Source organism: Aotus nancymaae, unplaced genomic scaffold (assembly GCF_030222135.1).
Source record: "Aotus nancymaae isolate 86718 unplaced genomic scaffold, 86718_ANA_hifiasm-v0.15.2.pri h1tg000025l, whole genome shotgun sequence".
Taxonomy (NCBI): Eukaryota; Metazoa; Chordata; class Mammalia; order Primates; family Aotidae; genus Aotus; species Aotus nancymaae.
Window position 1 is genome coordinate 23,476,156 of NW_026988438.1, and position 19,422 is coordinate 23,495,577.

At 39.0% G+C, this 19,422-nt stretch overlaps 1 protein-coding gene across 8 annotated transcripts in view; it reads right to left on the minus strand.

The window, feature by feature from the left end:
* Window positions 1-206: 206 nt before the first annotated feature.
* The window catches only part of GPR141 (G protein-coupled receptor 141), a 50,375-nt gene continuing 31,159 nt past the window's right edge, over window positions 207-19,422 (minus strand). For 3 of the 8 annotated variants that reach the window (XM_021669359.2, XM_064380443.1, XM_064380444.1), the window contains 2 exons: window positions 12,101-12,193; window positions 207-1,925 (listed from right to left, as the gene is read on the minus strand). In XM_021669359.2, coding sequence (XP_021525034.1) covers window positions 994-1,911 — 918 coding nt within the window. In that variant the 5' untranslated portion in view covers window positions 1,912-1,925; window positions 12,101-12,193 and the 3' untranslated portion in view covers window positions 207-993. Of the gene's footprint in view, window positions 1,926-2,591; window positions 4,704-7,761; window positions 10,649-12,100; window positions 12,194-19,422 lie in introns of those variants that run through there. The other 5 variants (XM_064380445.1, XM_064380446.1, XM_064380447.1 and 2 more) reach the window with 5 other exon arrangements.

Genomic DNA, 19,422 nt, shown 5'->3' on the forward strand with positions numbered 1-19,422 from the left:
CTTCATGCAGCCTAATCTCACAGAGTCTAAAGTAATGGTTTTCTATATACTTCTCAAAAGTTCTCTTTTAAAAACACAGTTTTCATTTTATTTAAAACATAATTTTAAGGGTGGAAGGAAGCTCTAAAGATTTCAGTATAACTTTCTGTCCCCACTAAAAATCTTAATTAACTGTGGCCCAGGACATCTAGAAATTCTCTCAAAAAACAGAAGAAAAAAAATTTTAATCACTTCCCTTGGGAACTCATTTTAATGCATGCCAGCACATTGTTCAGGAATATTCTTTAAATTACATTTTCACCATTATGTAGATATGTCCAGTAAGTTTTCAAATGATTTTTGGAGCAACAGTGCAATTGGTGATATTGAGGGAGTTGATCTTTTACAGGACAAATATAAAAAACCTTGTTATAACAGAAGGCTGTGAGTTCTTTTTCTCTTAATTTCTAAATAGATGACTTCCCACCAGAGTTATGATACCCTACAAATATTTTTTTGAGCGTTTTCCCCCCTTATCAGTTTTTATCAGGATGTGAGATGAATGGGATATCGAATCTGGTTAGCCAAGGAGCGTTTGTGTCTTTGGACCTGGGTCGTGGCCAGAATTTACTTACCTAAGGTGAAGTGGGATGAAAAGAACTAAAGGGCTGAATCCAGTCTGAAATCTAAGAAAAAAACATGCTTCAAACAGAGGGAATTAGAATGAACTAATGAAACTCTAAAACTCTTAAGATCTACGTCACCTGGGATGGATGGGCCACACAGACATTCTGTATTGGAAAATAATGTAATATTCCAACTCCAGGTAGATTCAACATCACTGTTCTTTGTATGGGCATCACTCATAATGACTACATAAGGGCTCTGATATTTTCTAGTCCTTTTGTTTTGGGTAGATCAAGGTATGGTTTTGATCAAGTAACGAAATACCATTCTTAACTCCTCTGTACCCATTTTTATAAAGGAAGCAAATACGAATAACGTAGTTTGTGGCTAACGGCACAAAACACAATTCCATAAGTCAATTATCTTTTGCTTAAACCAATGGCTTCCCCCAAAGACAAAGAGAAGCAAATCATAGCAACTAATTGCTGTTACACTCAAGAAGATTTCATTATAAAATGCAACATTGCTGTTACAGGCATTGGAGTGTGTCACAACATTCAAGTAATAGATCCTAAAGAACTGGTAGGGAAGGAAACAAACAAGGATGATCCCTATAAAAAATAGGTTTTTCAGTTGAGCCCAGAACTCCTGGTGGGATAGTAAGGAGTGGCGTAGCTTCTGCACCATAAATATAATGATGACGATCTGGAAGACCAAGAGAATCACAGCAATGGCTATGACAAAAGTGACTATCATATAGTTGATGACTTTCACATGCACGTGAGCAAGCTCTTTGTGAAATTTAAAACAGTACTTCTCATTGTATTCCTCATGACTTCCATACCGAGAGACAACCACGGGTACCACAATGACAATCACCAGGGCCCACATGCCAACACTGGCAGCCACAGCATGCAGTTTTCTGTAGAATTCCACTTTGTCTCTGCGCTTGAAGAAGATGAGGTACCTGGTGACCAGGATCACCACATAGAACAGGAACGTGAGGTACATGTGGATGTGTAGCATAGCACTCACAAATTTGCAGAAGGGCAGCCCAAACATCCAAGTCTCCTTGATGAGGTAGGTCAAGCGAAATGGCACCGTCAGCAGAAAAACGCTATGGATCACCACCAAGTTAATGACCGCCATGGTGGTCACTGACCGGGTGTTCATTTTCACCAACAGGAACAGAATGGAGATGACACCCACCAGCCCTCCAATGAGCACTACGAAGTAGAGGCTGATTAAGTGGGGTGTCAGTATAGGATCACAAGAGGAATTCCTCGAGGTATTGTGGCCAGCCATACTTGGGAAGTCACCTGGAGGAGGCAAAGCACCAGAGTAAACTGACAAGCTTTCAGAGCTTTGTAACTGTCTTCTTTATAGCACTGACAATGTGGCTTTGTCATTTATCTGCTTACATGATATAAACTTTACATGCTTTAAGAATGAAGAAGATGCCCTATGAATGTTTGCATACCCTAGACCCAAAACACAGTAAGCCATTGATTCTTAATCTTTAATGAATAAAAATCGAATCTTAATCTTCAAGTTGCCCCCCAGAGACACGCATGCAGATAAGACAATTTACATAAAACTTCAGGAGGATTGCAGACCATCTGGAGCTGATACATGGATACTAGTACTATGGTAACCCTTTAAAAAGTTGTAAGATGGGTAGAAAGATCAGTGGATGCATTAAGCATATAATCTTTTTTTTCTTATGGGCATGATTGTAATTCTCTAATTGTTTCATACTTATTAGCAAACGACCCAAGAATATCCATACTTAATTCATTTAGAATACTGATTAATTTAACCAAAAAAAAAAAAAATCATCTAAGTCAAGGCAGCAGCAAGCAATAGGAAGGTTTATCTGAATTTCTCATTACAGTTATGTTATCATCCAGCAGTGAGGCCTTGCTAAGCCTTCCCATGGGCCCCACTGGAAATGTAGCATGTCTCCCAACCCTCTCATCTCTTACCCTCAAAGGTCTTGCAAATTCATGGCAGAGCCATTGTCATTTCTCCTCTGGACTCCTGGGAGATCCTCTCCACAAATACTCTCAGTCCTTTCTAATTCATTCACCACATTCTTATTCATTACGTGCTATAAAAGATTTCATAATCTTTTAATTTCACAAAGAAGGTCATGGCAGGTTTTCTATCTAAATCTCCTCAATGGCTTCCCATCTCTTCTAAGATAAAGATTCATAGCCTTATATGTCTGGAATGTTCTGGGTTACAGTGGCAAAATCTAATCCCTTGATACAAGATTCAAGCAATAATCAAGAGATCAAATTGGCAGGTTTTAATGGATTTGATATGGGGAAACGAGGAAAAAAGAATTGTCTTGATACTCTCAGATTTCTGACTTGAACAATCGTGTTATTAGAGGTATGTTTACTGACATCAGGGAGACTAAGATTTGAGAAAGAATAGTAATTGAATTATGCACTCACTCCCTGATCTTTGTAACACATACGCAATTATTCTTACTCATTTATTGAATGTCTCTACTGACAATGGAATATTACCCAGCAACAAAATGAACCAACTCCTAATACACACGATACTGACGAATCTCAAAAACATTGCACTAAATCATGTATTCTCAATGGAGCAATAGTGCCTCATAAGGGGCAAAACATTTTGAGGTGTGAAAAAAAATCTTACTCTGTATAAAGCACAGTTGAATATACAGTACATAGACATATAGATATATCCGTGGTATCAACATTTCATAAAGGGGAGAGAGACAATTAGGGAAAAGATTAATTAGAGGGACTGTAACAAACACAGAAAGTTGAGAAACCTTACTAAATGAAAGATACCAGCCACAAAGACTATATATTGTACGATTTCTTTTTCTAGAAAAAGCAAAACTAATGGACAAAAAGCAAATCAGTTAGCCTAAGGTCAGGGTTGTGGGAAAAAGGATTGGTTTCCGTTTTATATCATGTTGGTTACTATTGTAGTCATTCATAAAAATTTATTGAATTGTATGCTTAAAGTTGGTTATTTTATTGCATATAACTTATACCTCAATGAAACTTTTTTTAAAAGATAAAAATAACCCAACCTCGGGGAGCCTTCCGCATTTGTGGGCATGGAATACAATTTCAAGGAATTGTGACTCAGTTAACTTGACATTTTTTTGTTGGCTCTGCAATGGCTGTCTCATGTTATACTGAGCAATCTCTCTACTTGCCTTTTCTCTTTTCCCTGTAGAATAGTAGTTTTATCAAGGAGACATGAAATTATATTGAGTTCACATGTGAGTCAAGAATGAATGTGCCACCATAAGTTCTTCTCACCATTTCCTTTGGCTATTGGCCTAGTAGGATTGACTCCTAATTGAAGAGAGTAAAGTAAGTAGCATATCACTTGTCCCAAGTCCTCGTTCTTATTATAAACTGCCATGATCATTGCCAGATATCAGAAACACATGTTAAACATTTTCTATGTTTCAAGTCTACACTACATCCTTGCCTATACTTGTCTTATTTAATTTAATGCTTACAACAGTTCTGGGAATTGTGTAATGTATTATTATACTGAATTTTAGATGACAAAACTGAGCCCTAGCAGAATAAGTCATTTGACCAAGGTGTCCAAAATACACACTCCCCAAAACTCTTTATTATACATTATGGAGAAGCATTGTGAATATCCTAAGTCCAAGTTTCTAAACCCTAATGTAAAAAGGAAAGGAAGCCATGCAATCTGGTTCTACTCCCAGGGCTGTAAGCCAATATATCTTGTAAGGTGCTTTTCTCTCCTTTTGGATAGCCTATTTTCCCACTCCCTTCACTTGGTTTATAGTCAGTCCCATAGGTTAGTTCACTCAATATTCATCCGAACCCTTTCTAGACTGCTTTTCTATACAGATTTTTGCATCTAGAGTGCTTGTATGTACCTTAGTTTCTGCTAGTCTGTTGCACTATTGCAAAACTTGGAGGCAAAAGTGAGCCAAATGAGGGATGTCAACGTGCAGAGATTAGACCAGAGATGTCTAATCTTTTGGTTTCCCTGGGCCACATTGAAAGAAAATAATTTTCTTGGGCCATATAGGAAATACACTGACACTAATGATATCTAATGAGCAAAGAAAGAAAGAAAGAAAGAGAGAGAGAGAAAGAAAGAAAGAAAGAAAGGAAGGAAGGAAGGAAGGAAGGAAGGAAGGAAGGAAGGAAGGAAGGAAGGGAGGGAAAGAAAAAAAGAAAGAAAGAAAGAAAGAGAAAAGAAAGAAGGAAAAGTTTTTTTTAAAAAAAACACAGAATGTTTTAAGAGAGTTTACAAATTTGTGTTGGGCTACATTCAGAGTCGTCCTGGGCCGCATGTGGCCTATGGGGACAAGTTGGATAACCTTGGATTAGACCATTTGGCAAGACAGTAGTAGGATTATCTGCTTCCTCTGGGACTGCTGTAATATAATCCTGAATTTCAAATACTAACATGATATATTACACATAATTTCAATAACATTTTACACTAAACAGTCCAATTAAAAGATAAAGATTGTTATACTGAATTAAAGAAACAGGATCCAGCTACATGGTGTTTACAAAAGACATTTTAAATATATGAAAGTAATATAGGAAATATAGGAAAGTGATATATTCATTATGATATTTCCTCTTTATTTCACATAATGATTTTTCCTTGGATCAATTTCTTGACACACTCAAGCTTTTTTCTTTAGTGTGTATACCTATATCTTCTTCCCTTTTTCTTGCAACCTTTATGATTATTACATGTAAATTGTGCCTTTTGTGAATAGAAATTTTGCCTCTTCCTTAAAATGCTATAAATTTACAGCATTTTAATTCCATTTACTCACTCCCTTCTTCTTATAGTTTTCACACATTTTATTTCTACATATCTATTAAACCCCATACAATATTATTGTATTGTATCATTAACATTCAATCCCTAGTCATTTATTTTTGTCCATTTAGTTTTCTTATTCACTGATTTTTATATCTTCTTCAATTTCTGTGTTTCCCTTGGATATAACTTTCCTTCTACTGAAGAACTCCATTTTAAATTTCTTTTAGTACAAATTTCTTAGGGATAAATTCTCTAAGCTTTCGTATGTGTGTATCTGGAAATGTTGCCATTTCATCGTTATTTTTAGGATATATTTGCAAGGCATAAAAACCAAGGTTGGCATTTCCTTTCAGTACTTTAAAGATGTTATTACATTGTCTCCTGCTTTTCATCATTGAGACTTCAGTTGTCAATATTGCCATTGCTTTTATTAAGGTTGCACGTCTTTTTTTTTTTTTAAGATTTTTTGCCTGTTTTTTTTTTTTCCCTCTGTTTATACAGTTTGGGGGTTCTTAAATTTATAGGTTAATGTCTTTTGCCACTTTTGGGAACTAATTGGTTTTACTCCTGCAAATATTGCTTTGTCCTAATCTATTATCTCTTCTTAAACTTCAATTATAGTTATGCTAGACATTTTAACTGTTTCCCTTCTGTCTCTACTTTTTTTATGAATTTTATATACATTTCATCCATCTTGTCTGCCCTTCTTTCACTTGGATATATTTGGAAACAGAGTCTTGCTCTGTTACCCAGGCTGGAGTGCAGTGGCATGATCTCAGTTCACTGCACCTCTGCCTCCCAGGTTCAAGTGATTTTCCTGCCTCAACCTTCTGAGTAGCCAGGATTATACATATCCACCACAATGCCCAGCTAACTTTTGTATTTTTAGTAGAGATGGGGTTTCACCATGTTGGTCAGTCTGGTCTCAAACTCCTGACCTCAGGTGATCTGCCCACCTCAGCCTCCCAAAGTGCTAGGAATACAGGCTTGAGCCACCCGTCATCCTGGATGTATTCTTGATCAGTACTTTTATCTCTGGCTGTTTCTATTCTACTGTTAAACCAACTAGAGTTCTTAATACCAGACATGAAATACTTTTAATTCTAGGATGTGTAAGTCTTATTCATTCTACTTTGGGAAATTTTCTCGTCTATTTCATTTTCTTCATTTTTCCTTAGATTTATTAAATACTTTAATCATAGTTACTTCAAAAGGCTTTTGTAGAACATTTGTAGATATTTTTCTATTATATATTTGTAGATGTATTTCTATTATATGTTTTGTTTTCTCTTGGTTTTCCATTATGTGATCTTATCCTTTGATATATCTAGTAATTTACTGGTAAGTTCTGAATATTTTTCTTACAAAAGGTAGTGGTTCCAAGTAATGTTCTTTTCCTTGAGCAGGGCCATCCTATCTGCCACTATACTAATATTATTTTGAGTCAAGCCTTGTTTGCAAGGCTTAGTGTACTTCTGAGTCTCCTTAGCCCCCTCTGTACTTTCAACTCTAGTCAATAGTCTTATCTTTGACCTCTTTTTCTGATGAATCTGGCCTGACTTCAAATCCTGGTCTTATAAAGCTGCTGACATCTTTGCTATATTTTTCAGATGTTTTAAGGCTTAGGATTTTAGCCTCCCATCCCCCAGAGCCCCAGAATTCATCGAAATATCTTTATTCATTGGTGAAGAATTTGAATTCTCAGCTCTGAATTAAAAAAGCTACCATGGTAAAAGAAGTTGGTTTGAGCTTTTCTCTCCTCCGGAGTCAGGACCTCTTCACTAATTGCCTCAGCTGTGCTCCACTGTCGTCAAGTAAGTAACTTCTGTATTTTACTTTATTTGATTTCTTGAATTATTCCTGGTGGGAACTCTGATCAGTTGATCAACCTTTCATCCCATGAAGATGCAGAAGCTAATGCAATTTTAAATGTTTCAGTAGTGCAATAAATTCTTACAGTCTTGAAATTTATTGAATGAGCAAGAGAAAGGTAACTTCCTCCTCAACATACAAAGATTAGTTCCCCAACTTTTATAAATTTCTTTTATGATGTAAATATGTTGTAGTAGTGTTATTTGTACATTTTAAAGTGCATCCTCTAATCCCTGCTTACAGCAGCCTTCACGCAACGCCTCAAACTCTTTTTTGCCTTAGCACCAACACCTCTTCTCTCCCCTCCCCACTCACCTACTAATCCTTCAGGCCTCAAGTCTATTGTCAGTACTTTAGGGAATTTTCTCTGACTTCCACAATAGATAAGATCTACTTGGCCTTCTCTTTCAGAAGATAAGTCAGAGAATTCCTACACTACATGAGATCTACCTGGCCTTCTCTTTTCTTCTCTTCTTAAGAGAAAAGAATCACCTCTATGAGGGCAATTGAATAATCACTTGGGTAAATCGGTGCTGGCTGCTGGCATTGTCCCTCTTCCCCCAGGTTATAAGCTCCACGAGGACAAGGACTGTGCACAGTTTTATTCTTTTCCACTCTTGTATCCATAGCAAAAGCCAAAACATAGAAGATAGTCTGCAAATACAAAGTGGAAGAGTAATTAAATATTCATAACATGTAGCTAAGAGAACAGTGCATTACTTCAATTCTTGCTTCTGCTACTATTTGCAGTGTTACCGTGAACAAACTACTTAACCTCTCTGAGGCTTATTTCTGTCATCTAAAATGTGGATAAGCTCTACCTACCTCATATAGTTATAAGACAAACTAGATGGTTTATGCCAAATTAAAACAATATGCAACATAATAATTAATATTGATTGATTGATTAATTAGTTGAAGCAGAGGCTTGCTTTGTTGCCCAGGCTGGAGTGCAGTGGCATGATCATGGCTCACTGCAGTCTCGATCTCCTATGCTCAAGTGATCTTCCCACCTAGCCTTCCCAGTAGCTAGGACTATAGGTGTGCACCATCACGCTGGCCTAATTTTTGGATGTTTTTATAGAGAGAGGGTTTCACCATGTTGCATAGGCTGGTCTCAAACTCCTAGACTCAGGCAATCCACCTGCCTTGACCCCCCAAAATGTTGGAATTACAGACATGGGCCACCATACTCAGCCAATATTGATTAATTCATGAGATAAATGCCCAACGTATGAAGTAGAAAATATCTTCTAGGAATATTTTAAACATCATCTTTTGGCTGCAAGATTTCTGCAAATGTCTGCTTTTCTGAGAGGACTAGCAAGTTGGCAATAACTGGAATGGTAACTATCAGGGATTCTAATCCTACAATTCTTTTCTGTGACTTTCCTCATCCATGTCCCTGCTCCATTTGCTGGGACAAGTCACCATGTATTATGGTGACATCACAGTTATTCCCAGGGTCTGAGGCTTCTTCCTGTACCAAAACCTAGGACCCAAGCTATTTATAGTAACATTCCTTGCCAGGCTGTATGAGAATAAAAGCACCTGTAGCTATAGAAAAGCACCAAAGCACATAGAGCCAAGTCCGTGTCTTCCCAGCCCTGCCCCGACCCATCCAAGTACTCTATGTTACTTGTTCTTGACTTGCCACCTGATATCTGGTTTTGGTTCTCTGCCTTACCTGACACACTGGCTTACTTCCCACCAGCTCTCTGGATCAGACTCAGCTCTCTTGATTGTTTCTCAGGCAAACCCGTCTGCCTGAGTTTAAAGCCTGATTTTCCCTTCTAGGAAATGCCCCTTCATGTTTCAGCTCCCCCATTTATTCTTGCTCCTTTCCTGTGACTACATCTCAACCTCAGGTTTTGGAATAACCTTCTCCCAATCAGGAAGGGTTTATCCACATCTCAGGAGATTCTGCATGAACCATTGCTGTGCCAACCCTCTCCTTATGCCCATCTAGCTCTTGTAAAGAGTTCTGCTCTGCTCCTTTGTTACAACTCTATTACTGAGACTCCTTGGTGGTGCTGTTTACCTGCTCATTATCTTCATAACCTATTTATTGTCCCTATATTGTAACCTTGAGGGTCAAGTTCCATGATCCCACCTGCCTCTGATCACTTGTCCTGAGACTGAGTCCTGATAGGTTTTCCAGATGCTGCCTTTCATGTCAGCCTGAACCCAGCATGTTGCCAACTTCCAAATTTCTTTTTTATTGTGCTCTGCCACACTTAATCAGGATACTGTGCAAGACTTTCAGATGACCTGCCTCAAACTGCAACTTCTCCATTCTGCCCCACGGACTATACCTGAAATAATCCTTCTGCTAAACCATGAACTCTCTCAATCTGCCTGCTGGGGGCACACTCTCGCAACTCATCACTCTCAAGGGGAAGGGCTCTGACTTTAACCTAGGTAATAGATTGTTGCAAAAGTAATTGCCGTTTTTGCCATTACTTTGAACCTAATAACAAAAAGAGAAAAATGTTGCAATGAGTCGAGATCGTACCACTGCACTCCAGCCTGGGCGACAGAGTGAGACACCATTTCAAAAAAAGAGAGAGAAAAGAAAGAAGAGGTTAGAAAGTTCTTTCTTCCTCGAGTTTGCATCTTTTAAAACAAAACTATCTTCCTCTTTAGTTTGCTTCTCTCTACAAGGCACTTGCTCTTTTACTGTTCCCTTGAAGAACACTTCATCTCATGTAATGAGCACCCTACTCCCAAGATGGCTCCCCAGCATCTAAAAGCCAAGCCAGAGCTAGGATGGAGCCAAAAGGAGGAAGACAATGAAGAAATAAAGGCTTTCAAGATTCACAGATAATATATAAGGCCAGAAAGGGATTGGGGCACAATTTTTTCCTAGTGAGACAAAAAGGTTATATATTTTGTATAAGAAATATTCCTTTGTGTATAGGATACTATTCTAGGGATTGATGGGAATTTTTAATCATTTGACCTAAATTTTCTCTCTCCTTTTCTTTCAGAGAGACACTTCGCTCTCTCATGTGCATGACTTGCTTGGAGCCATGACTATATCCAGTGCCTAACCAGCAGAGCTGGACAATCACCTCCCCACCTATGCAGGTACAAGGGGGATTGCTGCATATTCATAACAGCCTTTCTCTAATCCCTGAGAAGAGATGGGTATGCAGGATCAATATCGTGATTTTATCAATATTATATTAAAGAACTGTATTCTCCAAATTTAAGATAATAGACTGGACAAAAAAATGTGGCACATATACACCATTGAATACTATGCAGCCATAAAAAACGGTGAGTTCGTGTGCTTTGTAGAGACATGGATGAGCCTAGAAACCATCATTCTCAGCAAACTGACACAAGAACAGAAAACTAAACACCGAATGTTTTCACTCATAGGCGGGTGATGAACAATGAGAACACTTGGGCACAGGAAAGGGAACAACACTCACAGGACTAGCTGGGGGAGTGGAGGGGAGGGGAGGGGGTAGACAGTGGTGGAGGACAGGGAGGAGGGGGAGGGATAACACCGGGAGAAATGCCTGATGTAGGCAATGGTGGGAGGGATGGAGACAGCAAACCGCCATGGCATGTATGTACTTATGCAACAATCCTGCAGGATGCAGGACGTGCACATGTACCCCAGAGCCCAAATACAATAAAAATAAATAAATAAATAAATAAATCTGCAGGTAATTCTCATTCAAATTTTAATTTTAGCACTGTCATATTTATCCTCCAGGGAATATTTCTTTGTACAGTGGTTTATTTCAATGGCAATTAATAGCAACATCAATTCAACCAAAGTAAACATATTTGTTTGAACTTAGACTGTTAAATATTTCCTAGTCTATTAATTTATGTGTCTGTTAGAGTTGGATGCCCACAAAGAATGAAGGAAATTTCGAGCCTTTTCACAAAATGGAAAGTTCAAAGCTTAACAACCTTGAAAGGAAATGTCTTCATTGCTAAAAAATTGAGCACATACAAAAATGTTAAATGCTGCTCAGAAATACTTCCAATGCCTCACTTCAGAATACTAGCTTGCTATTTTGAACTGTCCCTGAGACTGGGAAAGCCAAGAGAATGTCTGAGAGACACAGTGAGCTGTGGAGCAGTAAGCCTGCCAGGTATGAGACAGACAAGGCTGAGAGGCAAACACCATGGCCATGGCTGTGCCCTGGGGCCATGGAACAAGGCAGCCAGCACCCACAGTCACAACAGCAAGTGTAACTGATGGCTTTGACGTTTGTTATATATAGAACCTGCCATGTGTGGTTAAAACAAACACTTGCAGGTAAGAAATATGCAGGCTCTGATCAATGAAAAGCTCTGTTTTCCTGGATGCCAACTTTAGATGATGTATGTTTTGATTTCTTAATATTCAGGTTCAGGTTTTGAAATTTATCCTGAGCTTTGGGACACAGACACTTTAAAGAGAAAACAACTGAAGCTTACAAAGTGCCCGGGACAGACCGAGACACACTCGTTATTATTATTAAGTGTGAAGATCCACCTCACACTTAATTTTACAGAAAGATATAACATATACCCTAGCTCAGAATTTGGGACACAGTAGGTGTCAAGTAATTCTGTAATGATTCAGTATATTCATGAAAGGAAGAAAGAGAGAGGGACATCAAGAAAATGGGGGAGAAAAAGAGAGAGGAGAAAGGTGGAGAAAAACAAAGAAAAGGAATAAGAAAAAGAAAGAACAGAAGAAGATGAAGGGAAAATAGGAGAGTAGGCTCTGAGGGTCCCAGCCAGTGATGCTGGTGTCATAATCAGGCATTGAACTGACCGCAATATTTTCCTGATTCAAATGTCTCAGTTATTCTCCCAGCTGATTGTCCAATATACTTTTGCCGAGGAATGCAGCTGATCCCAGGAAAGCCTGAAAGAAGGTAAGAGAGAGGTAGTTCCTGCTTCCATGGAGACAATCCATTCCAAATACAAGAAGCCAGGGAATTTTTTAAAAACAACATTAACAAGTTATTTGTTGATGCTATTTAGATATTTCACCTATGTATCTTTGTTGCGCTTTCTCTTCCCAAAATATTCCCCCATTCACACACTCTTGCACATCTTTTTTTTTTTTTTTTTTTAATTGCATTTTAGGTTTTGGGGTACATGTGAATAACATGCAAGGTTGTTGCACAGGTGCACACATGGCAGTATTTGCTGCCTCCCTCCCCTTCACCTATATCTGGCATTTCTCCCCATGCTATCCCTCCCCAACTCCCCACCCCCCCCCACTATCCCCCCTCCCCCGCAACAGACCCCCCTGTATAGTGCTCCCCTCCCTGTGTCCATGTGTTCTCCTTGTTCAACACCCGCCTATGAGTGAGAACATGTGGTGTTTGATTTTGTGTTCTTGTGTCAGTTTGCTGAGAATGATGTTTTCCAGGTTCATCCATGTCCCTACGAAGGATGTGAACTCCTCCTTTTTAATGGCTGCATAATATTCCATGGTGTATATGTGCCACATTTTTCCTGTCCAGTCTATCATCGATGGGCATTTGGGCTGGTTCCAGGTCTTTGCTATTGTAAACTGTCTTGCACATCTTTAAGGTGTAAGCTCAGACTGAATTTTCTTTCGGGCCCTTCAACCCCACCAGGACATTCTCAGTTCTTTCTCAAAATGCTTTACAGGTGCCTCTCATTCCTTCCTTCATTGTCTTATTAATTTCTCTGTTTTAATTCTTTATTTTAGTTGTTTGTGGACTTGTTTTTAACTTTGAACTTCTTGCAAACTAGCATAATTTTTTTAATAGTGGGCATGAGTTGTTAACTGAATGGGTGAAATAATGGTGAAAAGGTGCCTTGACTGGATTAGACGTTTTTTGGATACAGCCACATTTGGATCTAGACCGACAGCTGGTGTCAGAATCCCAGAAATAAACTGCAGACTCAGAGCCAGCCCTCTCAAGGGGCCAAGGCTGCCTCTCTGGCTGGCTGTGGATCTCCTTGCCCACATGGGGATCCCCTCTTTACCTCGGCAATTGACCTTGGAAGGTCATCATGAAGCCTTGCCTCAAACTCTGATTTTCCCCTGCTCTCCTATCCTGTCTATGCTTGAAATCCTTCTTTGGTTCCTGCTAGAGAAAAGAATAAACTCTAAGTGCCTACCATGACATGTGAGCCCTTTGCAAGCTGGCCTCAGCTTCTATTTCAAGGCACACCTCCTCTCTAACCCACTTCCTTCAGCCTCATCCTATGACTCAGACTTACCTGCCATTTCTGGAATGTTCTCTATTATACCACCAGCTTGTTTCTTATTTCTCTAGGCCCCAAACGTACAGCTAAACAACTAGACTACAGTCCAAATGGCATCATCACTGATTTCAATTCTCTTTTAAAAAACTTTCCCTGGCCTCGCATTGTCGATGGGAGCTGTGGACACTGACATATTAGCTGGCCTGACATACCAGACCAGGTCTTGCTGGTCTTTGTAGCTCTAAACAAGCCTCTCCCCTATCCTGGTGCACCAGGATTCTCCCATCCTGCCTGCATGATTCTCTCATGATTATAGTCTGATCTCATCTCACACACAGGAGAGCTCCTCAGATCTGCCTGAAGGTTGCCTAGTGGCTATTCCCTTGTATTTTACCAATTCCTTTCCCAAAACCTTGCTCACAGCCTTGCTCAGGCCTCGGTGGTTATTGTCCGTGGCCTAAGGATGACGTCAATGTCAGAAGTGTGATATGGAAGTGGTTTCTGTGGCTGTTTTATAAGTATCCTATGGTAAAGCCAACATCAGAGACCAGCCTACAAAGTCAGAGTCCTACACAATTTGTAGAACCCTACAAAATAACGTTAAATAATCCAAATGCTCATTAGCGTGTAGACCTTAGTGACCAGAGCCCCTCCCCTCATCATTTTAAAACAGACAAACAAGTGTAACCTACTTTGGGATGTCTTACTTCATTTATTAAACAAATGATATCACTCTAAGTGTCTATTTTCCAATAGGTAGCTAAGATTCTGAAATGAATAAAACGCATTCCCACATTTAAATCTTCTGTTTGGAAGGAGAGAAAGAGGCACATCAATTATTTACAGAAACACCTACAGGTAAGTGAAAAATGCTGCAAGAATTCACAAAGAGCAGTAGTTATTTAAGATGTACTGGAGGATGATGGCATCAAAATAAAATAAAAGATGCTTGAGTACAGATATGTAGCAATTACAGTATCTTGAAGGATGCATTGAAGTTCTGGATGTAGAGAGGAGGAAATAAAGCACTTCAGGGAAAGAGAAGATTCTGGGCAAAGGCTTGGATGTGCATTTGGAGAATTACTAATAGTTTGCTGTGCTTCAAACAGTTGACACATGAGGAGAACGTGGGTGAGAATCTGTAGATGAGGCTTGCCATACGTATGGCATGTTGCCACGCTAAGGATTTTCCATTTTATTCTGAAAATTATGAGGGATGCAGAGAACTTTAGAATACTAAATGACATCTCAATATTTCAGTTTTGAAAGCTTGTTTTGGCAACAGAATAAAGAGTTGGAGAAGGATTATTCGAGTCTAAATGTTATAAGAGTTGGAGCAAGTTGGCACCCACCTAGGAGAGTATGTCCCCAAATTGAACAGAAATTGAAGAGTCTGGGCTTGGAAAAGGAAAGTACATGCTTCAGGTACCTCCATCCACAACAGGCGACATCTTCATATCACATTCAACGGTAAAAAGACAAGGAATAGTCACTGGACATTTTAGGAAAGCTAATGCCACATTAGATGGATATCAAATTTCCCAGACAAAAGAACTAACAGATGCATTGGTTTGCTAAGAGGGCAAAGTGGAAAAAATGGAATTTCTATGTGCTCAGAGAGAAGAGAATGGTGTGAAATAAGACTCAGAGTTGTTATTTTAATTAAAATATACCAAACCACACAATCAGTGAGCTTGTAAGAAGATTGAGAAGACTCCCACAGATAGAACCAAAAAAGGCCAAGAGATGGAAAATTTAAAAGAAAAGCTAAGAAAAACCTAGAACAAAACTATTAATAGAAATTCCAACATCATCTGGAGACAGCAAAATAAAATGAAATGCTCAGATAAATAATTAAAGGACATTTTCTACACATACAAAAGATATAATCTTTATGCTGAAAGGTCCCACCCAGTGCTGAGTCAAACTTCTAGAAAAGACTCACATTTAAACACATAAAGATGGAATTTCAAATCACAAAGAACAAATTCGCATATCCACTGCTATGTCTAATAAACATCTCAAACTTAGTATATCATAGGCTGAACTCCTGTGCCCCAGATATACACATAAACTTCTTCCTTGAAAAGTCCTCGCAGTTTCACTAGTAATACTAACTCTATTTTCTACTTGCTAAGTGAAAAACCTTACAGTTATCCTAATTCCTTTTTCTCCCCTAATTCACCTCCATTCCTTCAACAAATTCTATCCTGTCTCTCATATTAGTCCACATACAGTCCCTGGACCAGATTTATTCTATAAAGCCTTTTTTTAAATAAAGGATATTACTGGTGCAATTGACCAAATATTAACACAGTCTGCAGATTTAATAATAGAATTGCATCCTTGTTATTTTCCTGATCTTACCCATTGTATGTGGTTGATTTTGACCATTGTATGTGGTTGTTATGTGTTCTTATAAAATATACACTGCATACTATATGGCTAAAGATAGCATGCTTTCAATTTGTTCTCAAATAGATCCCAAAAAATTACAGTATGTATCTACAAAAAGGGAAAAGCCAACGTGGAAAAGATTACAGTCTGGGAATCTGGGTGAAGATTATATTGGAGCACTTTATATCACTCTTATACCATTGTAAGTGTTTTGTGTAAAAGTATTTCTAAATTTAAAAATTATAAAATTTACGTAAAATAAACATAGAGTTGGTCGACTCTTCATTGCCTACATTGCTACACCTGGAATTCAGCCACATTATCTCTCAGTGAGATTATTACAACAGGCCCGGGAATTCTCCTGTCTTTTATTCCTATCTCCCTATTCCCAACTCGGCAACCAGAGTAATCTTTCAGAATGTACACTACAAGATGTCACTCTTCTTATCCCAATCCTCCAATGGCTTCTCACTCTCCTCAGAGTCAAATCAAGATTTGGAAATGGTCTGGAAGGCCTTATGGGTTGTAAGCCCTCCTCCCCACTCTGTGTTTTGATCTTACCTCCTACAGTTTTCCCCCTCATTGATATTTGCCAACTAAACATCTTGACTCCTTGCTTTTCCTCAAACATCTCTGCCATGTCCCCATCTTAGGGCCTTTGCACATGAAATTCTTTCCTCTGATATCTGCACCACTTGTTCCCACATCCCCTTCATGTCTCTGGCCACAGGTCACTTCAGTGATTCCTTTCCTGTCTTCCTTTCGAAAACGTTGACTCTCAGCCACTCCCCATTGCCAACGCCATGGTTCTGCATACCCTATGTCCATGACAGACCATGTGCTGTGCTTGTTTATTTACCTTCTTGTTCCCTCCACTACAAGGCAAGCAACTGGAGGTAATAGGAATTCTGTCTTACATTTTTACCTCCAGCATCTGGAATAGAGTCCTGGAAATAATAACTTCTCATTGAATAATTGTTGAATGAATGAAACCAGACGTCCTAAAAGTTATCATACAGGGAAAAAAGGCACCAGATGATCTCTAAAGGAATTACAAACAAATTGACATCAGACTTTTGACATCTTGAATGCTCTAAAAACATCTGAATGATTTTGAAAGATTATTTTGTATTTACAGTTCTGCTTCCAACCAAACTAGCATTCAAGAGAGAGAAGAAGAAAGGCATTTTCTCAGACACAAACACTCAGAAACTTGACCCCTCTCTGACCATCTCTGAATTATTAATGTACATTCTACCAAAATGAAAAAGGAGCCTAAGAGTAAAATACGGAACACCAAGAATATAGTAGCAAGCCAAAATGCAGTAAAACACATTTTAAATCTAATATGCTAATGAAAACAGAAAATTAAAATGCCCATTGGTTTCCACATGGTGGGAGTGAGGAAAATAAAAGAGAGAAATTGTATGTGAAGATTTTAGTTTTTTTTTCTTTTTTTTTTTCTGGTGGTGAGGAGGTTCAAGGTACTTTTTAATGTAGAGAAACAAAAGAAAATGAGTATAAATTACTGATGAAAATTTAAGAGCAATCAATTAGTGAACAAAAGTTCCAAAATTATGAGAAGGAAAAATGGAACACAATAATAACAGTAACAATCAGAGGCAGGAAGGAAAAAAAGCCAGAAAACAAACAAGCAAACATGGTTAATAGCCACATTTTAAAATAAAAGAATGAAAAGTGCAGATATCTGAAATCACACAATTTATAATTTGTTCCTTCTTCCTCCTACAAAAAGGAGAAATTTTGCCTATCACTCTGTGACTATACTTAACACCACTGAATTGTGGTTCAGCAACCATAAAGCCATCCTTTGAAAAAAAAATGACTTTTATGGTTGGTGAATTTATCTCAGTAAAGCCATTGTGCAAAAAAATGAGAGAAAGAAATTGTGTCTGAACTGAGTCTTGGTGATGAGGGAGGAGCGGGAGAAATCTTGACAGAGAATCAATGCTGCTGATGACTACCTTCATTCATTCATGTCAGGGGCAGAGCAGGAAGCTCCCCTGATTAGAGGGGTCTGTGGATGTTGTGCCAGGAACCAGGAGCCCTGGGTGCCTCACTCTGCTCAAGATCACAGGCCTGGTCCCTCTGATGTGGTCACTCATTCCTCCTTGCTCCCCACTCCATTCCTGGCTTCCCTTCTTTCTGCTGTACTTTGAACAGATGGAATGGCAGATTCATCTTCTTGACCACTCAGTGCAAGGAACCAGCCCTACCCAAGCCATGTTCTTCATAGCACTGATCACTGCGGTCTTACTTTTTCTTTGTCATTCTCTTTATTCAACCCTGCTTCAAAGAAGGAAAGATCCATGAGAGTTGCCATGGTATCTCCATCTCCAGGACAGGAGGAACCCTTGGACCAGTAATCGGAAGACAAAATCACAAATTCTTAGTGTCAGAATGAAACCTAGAGATTACAGCATCCAGTGCACTCATTAAACTGAGGAAGACACCAAGGCCCACACAGGGACCTTTGAAAGCTAGCAGGGCTCATCACTGGCTAAATTCCAGGTCCTGTGTCTTAGTCCAGGACTATTCCTATGACACAGCACTGCTACAGGCGGACTCCACAGGCCCAGAGAGACAGAAGGCAGCTTCTAATCAACAGAACTATGCTTTAAGTCCAGCCCCACAGGCCTCACCTCAAGGGTACCAGTTGGGAGCCAGGATGGATGTCCAGCCCCAGCTAGAACAGGCAGCACAGGTTGTTCTGAGAAAAGGTTGTCAGCAGACAAATGGTTTCCCTGCCTTTGAGCTCTCCTTAGAAGGAATTATAGTTTGTTGTGTTTGCAGAAAACAAATAGGAACAGTCTCTTTAATTACTCACTCAGGGAAACTCAAGCAGCAGTTCATTCAAAATATACTGAGAAAAGACTCTGGGATGGCAGCTCCCATATTAAGGACCAACTCAGTATATCTAAAAACAAAAAAAAAAGAGTCTGCCTGAAAATATCTGAAGCAGCGTGAGAAACAACAAAAAAAAATATCAACTCTAAAGAAATCCATTGGAGAGTATTATATGCCTAAGAAACATAGAAAAATTGCCCCCTGCTTTGTTCATATTCAAACTCGCAGAGTCCTCTTCCTCTGTACATCCTATTTCTGAAGTTTGAAAGGCATCCCTCTGGTTTTCTATGGTTTTTTAATAGTAAAAAAATAACAAAACATATTTTTTAGACAGTTTCAAGTAAATTTAAATCTGCAACCTCACTCATCAGAGACATCAGTTTCAACCAAAGAGCAGGCTTTTGGATTTGAGCTATCTCTTCTCTCCTCACTTGAGGAGTTCACCATTGCTGCTGACTCTCTAGCAGGTGAGGATGCAAGTTCTGGTTACCTACAAGGGAAGTGGGAGCTGAAGCTTAGAGGCTTTGTGTCTGTATAGAATGAGCCACATTGCTCTGCAAGGCACCCAGGGCGCCCCTGCTGCCACCCGCATTCTCCAAAATAAAGAACTGTCAGTGAGTTCTTTCCATTCCCAGAGAGAGC